We start from the raw sequence: 7,003 nt of genomic DNA, 5'->3' as shown, positions 1-7,003 counted from the left end.
TAAGAAAAAGGCTTTTATAATTCAAGAAATTAAAAAAATAATTTATTTGAGGAATTATTATAGAAATTAATAAATTTATAGGTTAAAACCCTAATTTAATCCTTTATAAATATTAAAAAGTTTTAATCTGGTTCCACTTTAATTTTTTGTTTCAATTTAGTTCCAGTTTATTTTAAAATACTTCAATGTAAAACTTTCGTTTAAATTTTACAAACGGTGTTAAATCTTGACTGATGTAAAGGTTTGTGAGAATATTACGCCAGTAATTCGTATGGCTTAAGACCAAGATTTAATACCGATTCTGAAATTTTGACGGAAGTTCTACATTAAAGTATTTTAAAATAAATTAGGACTAAATTAAAAAAAAAAATTAAAATAAAACCAAATTAATTTTTAATTTTTTTTAATATTATAAAAGACCAAATTAAAATTTTAGCTTAAATTTATATTATATATTGTGATGCAATAAAAGTTGTTGAAAAGATTTTTTCTAAATTCTTCTTTTGGGGGAAAGCTATAAGATTAAGATGGAATGTGTGGACTGGAATGGGAAAGGTATAATGAGTAGAATTGAATATAAGACAGACACACACAAGGTATTCTCTCTCTTTGGCTGGCCGTGGCAGTTGCAGGGCAATATTGACTTTAACAAAACGCGGAGAATCTGCAAAGCTTCTTTTCAAATCCTTCACTTACATCTTCCGCCAAGTCAACATGATGTGCCTCAATAAGAACACCATCACCATTAACAATACTCTGACACCACCTACAAAAGTAATTTCCATTTTCACATTTGTTGGTAGCAAGGGTTATTATTATTCATATATGGCAGTATTTTTTTTAACACGGCATGCTAGGAAATGAAATATTCAAATGTTGGTCAGTACATACAGCGGACAGACAGCGAAATCCTTCTCTTCTTTGATTATTACGCGTCCTACTTACTTGTCACGTTGAAATCTAACTCTATTTTCATCATATGACCAACCAAACCAAATTATAATATAAAATATAAAATAAAATAAAAAGCATTGTCTAGAGAGCTTATATATAGTTACATTACATAGTTGTTTCGGGCACATACCAATCTACCATTCTGTTTTTCCGCTGCTTGTTTTGTCTGCGTAATTACAAAGTAAAACAGGTGACACTTGTTTTCACTTTTCATTGCATGTATTAATGTGGCAACATGTGTTTCTCTTTCTCACGGTTCTGTTTTGGTTAATTACTTGCATTGGCAGAGACTACTACGAAAGTTGTTGGCAGTGATGTCTAGCGCGTTGAAGGAGGTGAGGAACGGTGGTGAAGTTTCTGTGACGGAGGATTTTAGCAACGGTCATGGAGGGGGTGTGAGGGATTTGTATGGGGAAGATAGTGCCACAGAGGATCAGCTTATCACCCCATGGACTTTCTCAGTGGCCAGGTATCACTACTTAGAATTTGGCATGTCAAAAAAAACATGGGACTTGTCTTTTGTAGCTTCTAGTTTCAATGTTTGGATCTGTGTTAGACTAACCCTCATATGATAAAGTCGATTTTACAAGGTTGAATTAGGTCCATACCCACTTTCTAAGAATATGTGCTTCATTTGTCTATTGTCTTGTCTATATGATTTTGTTGGTGTGTGTGTTTTTAAGTTTTGGCTATGCTAGACTTGTTTGGAGAAAAATTCCTCCTTTTCTCGGCAATCTTGGATATTTTGTGGTTTGGAGAAATGGGTTTGGTTGATCACCATAGAGTGGATTTATTTGATGGTGAAATGATTTATGAGGCTATTCTATTAACTTGTTATGATGCGATCTGCATAAGGGGTGGTTTGGTGTGTTGTAAGGATATGGTTGAATTAGTTGCTTAGTGTTTGTGTGGTAATGAAGTATTTTTGTGTTACAGTGGATGCAGTTTGCTGAGAAATCCACGCTACAACAAAGGACTGGCCTTTACTGAGGGGGAGAGAGATGCTCACTACTTGCGTGGCCTTTTGCCTCCAGCAGTCTTCAATCAGGAACTTCAGGTTACTTACTGTCAAGTTTAATTACTTATTTACATACGGACATATTATTAAGTGTTTTTAGTGTTGCTCTCTGATTAGAGTTGTAGTTTCATCTTTATAATCTACTTAATAAAGATTTGTATTAGATGTTAATATATGTTATCAAGGAAAAAATTCGATTCTGATCAGGGAACTGTACCAGATACACTGTTTGAATTGCATTTAAGTTTTATCCTTTATATCAATGGTATGTTAGAATCAGTACAATCCGGGGATTTTTGGCTAAATGCCCTTGTTATCCTGGTGTTCAGGAAAAGAGGTTGATGCACAATCTTCGCCAGTATGAGGTTCCTCTGCATAGGTACATGGCCTTGATGGATCTTCAGGTACTTTCTGAATTACAATTTTTCCCATCTTAAGTGCATAATTCATGTATGTGTTTAAAACATGCTGGTTTAAGGAACATTAACATATAACCAAGAACTATTGCTACGAAATTTCTCACTGTCTTTGACATTTCTCTATTTACAGGAGAGGAATGAAAGGCTGTTTTACAAGGTTCTGATCGATAATGTTGAGGAACTGCTTCCTGTTGTTTACACTCCTACAGTTGGAGAAGCATGCCAGAAATATGGAAGCATTTTTAGACGTCCTCAGGGTCTATATATCAGTTTGAAGGAGAAGTAAGTTTTTTTTTCATAACATTGATCTTTTTGGTTTTTTCACTTGGTATTGAGAAAATACTAAGTGTTTGAATTCTTCAGAGGCAAGATCCTTGAAGTCCTGAAAAACTGGCCAGAAAAGAGTATTCAAGTTATTGTTGTGACCGATGGTGAGCGTATCTTAGGACTTGGAGATCTTGGTTGCCAGGTAAATATAATGTTATAGTCTCTTAAAGTTAAAACGGCATTACACACACAGAATTTTAGTAACAAATTTTTCTAAAATTTTGTTAGGGAATGGGGATTCCAGTTGGGAAACTTTCTCTCTATACTGCATTAGGAGGTGTTCGCCCTTCATCAGTAAGGACCACTCAGTACTATTTTATTTTTTCCCTTTTCCCTTCCTCATAATTTATCAAATAATAAATTGTTATCTTGATCTTCTTTGATATCAGTGCTTGCCTATAACCATTGATGTTGGCACAAACAATGAGAAGTTGCTGAATGATGAGTTCTACATCGGGCTTAAACAAAAGCGAGCAACTGGGAAGGTATGATCATCATCCTTGACACTCAGACATGCAAATGATATACATTTTTTTAACTATATTATTGAGTGGGGGAAGTTTTATATTCTGTTAACTGATACTTGTTAATTGTCGTTTAGGAATATGAGGAACTTCTGGAGGAGTTTATGCGTGCAGTTAAGCAGAACTATGGGGAGAAAGTTCTCATACAGGTTACATATCAGATTCAACATCTGCATTGACTTTGGTTTGCTTGGAATTTATTATTTTCCTAATTTTCATGATTTTTTTTTTCAGTTTGAAGATTTCGCCAATCATAATGCATTTGATCTGCTGGAAAAATACAGCTCATCTCATCTTGTTTTTAACGATGATATACAGGTAGCATGCTTGAAAACTTTGACTTGTACAGAGTTTCTTATTTTGACTCAGGTTACTGATTCTAACCTTTGGTTTAATGCAGGGTACAGCATCTGTGGTATTAGCAGGATTGCTTGCATCCCTGAAATTAGTTGGGGGAACCTTAGCTGACCACACCTTCTTATTCCTGGGTGCTGGAGAGGTAAGAGTCACTTACTTTATTCTTTTCGTTTGGTAACTTCCTTGGTGGTAGGACTGGAAATGAGTCGAGCTGGGAGTTCAACTCAACTCAATTCAATAAGATTCAATTTAGCTCGAAGCTTGACTCGAGATAAACATTAACCTCTTCTTTTCTCAACTTGAATTCAACTCGGTTCAAGTTTGTGAATAGTTTGGTTCAATTCGTTAACTTGAATTACATGAATCAAAAGTCAATTTTTTTTAATCTTATATATATATATATATATATATATATATATATATATATATCAATCTAATTCATGAACTGAGTTGAACTATACACAATTTAAATTTGGTTTATTTATTTATTGAGCTCAACTTTTAGTTCATTTGATTTATAAATCAAATTCATCCAGCTAATTATCAAATTGAGTTTTGAATTATTTTCCAATTTGATTGGTTTATTGCCACCCCAACTTGGAGGCTTGTATGATTTATGAGAATGCATGAATATACATATGATGATATGAAATGAAATTCTGTCTGTTTTTTCTTTGGGAGGACATCTCTTACTTTTATCTTTTGATTCTTGAAGGCTGGAACTGGTATAGCAGAGCTGATAGCTCTTGAGATTTCAAAGCAGGTATAACTTGATATTTGTATTTTTTTTAATAAGAGTATTCATTTTATGATGTATCTAAACACTATCTTGTTGTTGGCCAGACAAAAGCTCCAGTGCAAGAGACACGCAAGAAGATCTGGCTTGTGGACTCAAAGGTAAAATGATTAGAAAACAGGAAGAGAGTAATCTTCTTTGCCTTCTACATATTCTTCTCTTCCCTAACATGTTTGATCTGTTCCAGGGACTTATTGTTAGGTCTCGTCTGGAATCACTTCAGCACTTCAAAAAGCCTTGGGCCCATGAGCATGAACCTGTAAAGGGGCTTCTAGATGCAGTCAAGGTAAATAAAAGTGTCTCAGATCTTGTCTTGATTTCATAAAATATTTAATATTTATCAGCATTGATTCTTAACACAATATCTTACAATTCACTTCATCAGGCGATCAAGCCAACCGTTTTGATTGGATCATCTGGAGTAGGGAAGACATTTACCAGGGAGGTGGTTGAAGCCATGGCATCCTTGAATAAGGTTCTTTCTTGCTTTCTCTAGTAATATTTTTTTACTACCTGATGAGAAAATTCTATCTCTAATGTTTGTGATATTCCTTGGCATGCAGAAACCACTCATTCTTGCTCTCTCCAACCCAACTTCACAATCTGAGTGCACAGCTGAAGAAGCTTATACATGGAGCAAGGTAAAATTTTCGTTATTAAATATTTGCTTAGACCAAGAAACATCATATTGGAGTTAAATTTCAAAGAAAGAAAAATCAAAACTCTTATCTACGACATTATGTCTCTATTTGCAGGGTAAAGCAATCTTTGCTAGTGGAAGCCCATTTGATCCTGTTGAATATGAAGGAAAAGTCTTTGTTCCTGGACAGGTTTAGTTTAATACAATGCTAAGCATTTTCTTATTCAACAGACACTCATTGCTAAAGTTAGTGGCTGACTTTTTAATTTTGTTTTCCTGCTATGTAATCCAGGCCAACAATGCTTACATATTTCCTGGTTTTGGTTTGGGTTTGATCATCTCTGGTGCAATCCGTGTGCGTGATGACATGCTCTTGGCAGCCTGTGAGTACATGCAAACAAGAGAAATTATATCATTTGAGCATGATAATATACAACTGCATGAATAAGTTGCTTGACTTGGTATTAGTGCTTGTTATGAAGAGAGCAGAAAAAAATGATTAAAAATTGCATGTTCATTTGATAAAACCTCAACAAGACAAAACATGTTTGTGACATGTGAGGGTAACATAAATGGATTGACTGACCATTTCATTTCATATTTTGCAACAGCTGAAGCTTTGGCTGCACAAGTATCACAGGAGAACTATGACAAGGGACTGATTTACCCTCCATTCTCCAACATCAGAAAGATATCAGCCCACATTGCTGCTAATGTAGCGGCTAAGGTGTACGATCTAGGTGAGTTTCATGAAATGTGTTCAATTGTGACAACACAAATATGTGGTTTAATTTTTTTCCCTTCATAATCCTGTTTTCTCTGTGTGGTGAACAGGTCTGGCTTCTCACTTACCTCGACCTAAGGATCTTGTTAAATATGCCGAAAGTTGCATGTACAGCCCGGGTTACCGAAGCTACCGTTGAGTGTTTTTAGTAGTGTGGTCTACACCCTACAGTGATACATATTCATAATGAGCTTCTTTTTAGGAACAGCTTTATTTAATTGCTTGTTAGCTTTGTGGTATAAGGCATTGCCATATGAACTTAGAAAATTTGCTTATTCTTTCAAGATTTTCATTTGTATCAAGAAGGGTTGTTATTATTATTAATATTCCAATTTATGCCGAACGAAGTATGATTTTTGTAGCAGCGACATAGTAAAATGCGAGGAAAAAGAATGTAAAAGGAGATTTTCCAATGATTCGCTCTCATCCCCCCTCCCCCCCCCGGGGGCCCTTCTTTCTCTCTCTCTCTCTCGATAGTAAATGTAATATATTCATAAGAAATATACCAACATCTGTCGATAATAAATAAACAGTTTGAATTTCAAAGTTTCAGGTCCCAAATGTTGTAAATTAAAAAATTAATTAAAATATTAAGATAGTGTAATCATTTTTACACTATTATCCTATTATAATTTTTTTAATTATAAGAGATCATAATTAGTTTTATTACAAGAGATAAATTATCTGATCATAAATGAAAAAAGAAGAAATGCTAACAGGATACTGTACTTTTTAATATATTCTTTTTATTAGTTAAAATTTAATAAACATCTTATTTAATTATTCTCTCATAATTTTATAATTTTAAATGTTTTATCCAATAAAAGATAGTGTAACCAGAATATTAAAAAATGTAATACTAATACTCTTCATGTTAAAGATCATACTTAGGGTAATTTTTGCTTAGTTACAATAAAAAATCATTTAAGAACTTATTTTGAATTCTTAGACTACGTTTTTTAGGTTCTATATTGCTATAAGACATAGTAACTCCCCCATCTTAGTGTCAAGTAAGATATAAAAACTCTCAATCATACTTCACTCAAATGGTAAAACCCATTTCTAAGTTCTTAAAAGTCTCTCTCTCTCCCTCTCTGAAATCTGTCAAAGACAAATAATTTCTTTTTTAATTTTAAAAGCTGAACCCTTGTAAAAAGAACCTGTTTCTCCATCTGGCTGTTAAG

At 33.8% G+C, this 7,003-nt stretch overlaps 1 protein-coding gene across 3 annotated transcripts; it reads left to right on the top strand.

The window, feature by feature from the left end:
* Positions 1-583: 583 nt before the first annotated feature.
* On the top strand, positions 584-6,232 carry LOC109818045 (NADP-dependent malic enzyme). 3 transcript variants are annotated; one of them, XM_020383439.2, is made up of 20 exons: positions 584-774; positions 1,242-1,423; positions 1,891-2,011; positions 2,302-2,376; positions 2,522-2,673; positions 2,755-2,860; positions 2,947-3,012; positions 3,108-3,203; positions 3,320-3,391; positions 3,477-3,560; positions 3,643-3,741; positions 4,315-4,362; positions 4,443-4,496; positions 4,583-4,681; positions 4,781-4,870; positions 4,959-5,036; positions 5,151-5,225; positions 5,328-5,418; positions 5,647-5,775; positions 5,870-6,232. In XM_020383439.2, exons 1-20 carry the CDS (start codon positions 715-717, stop codon positions 5,956-5,958), a joined length of 1,866 nt encoding a protein of 621 aa, XP_020239028.1. In that variant the 5' UTR covers positions 584-714; the 3' UTR covers positions 5,959-6,232. The 3 variants fall into 3 exon arrangements, with proteins under 3 accessions (XP_020239028.1, XP_020239030.1, XP_020239029.1); XM_020383441.3 differs by lacking the exon at positions 584-774 and adding an exon at positions 861-1,135; XM_020383440.3 differs by lacking the exon at positions 584-774 and adding an exon at positions 862-1,144.
* Positions 6,233-7,003: the final 771 nt, after the last annotated feature.

Source organism: Cajanus cajan, chromosome 6 (assembly GCF_000230855.2).
Source record: "Cajanus cajan strain Asha chromosome 6, NIPB_CcT2T_4, whole genome shotgun sequence".
Classification (NCBI taxonomy): domain Eukaryota; kingdom Viridiplantae; phylum Streptophyta; class Magnoliopsida; order Fabales; family Fabaceae; genus Cajanus; species Cajanus cajan.
The sequence above is the reverse complement of the archived record's forward strand: the minus strand, read 5'-3'. Positions and strand labels throughout refer to the sequence as shown.

What these genes read in the sequence shown, in the direction of transcription:
- LOC109818045 (XM_020383439.2), top strand. Translation starts at nt 715, where the DNA reads ATGATGTGCCTCAATAAGAACACCATCACCATTAACAATACTCTGACA. An exon ending in TGGACTTTCTCAGTGGCCAG is followed by an intron (nt 1,424 to 1,890) that starts GTATCACTACTT and finishes TTTGTGTTACAG; the next exon opens with TGGATGCAGTTTGCTGAGAA. An exon ending in GGCTAAGGTGTACGATCTAG is followed by an intron (nt 5,776 to 5,869) that starts GTGAGTTTCATG and finishes TGTGGTGAACAG; the next exon opens with GTCTGGCTTCTCACTTACCT.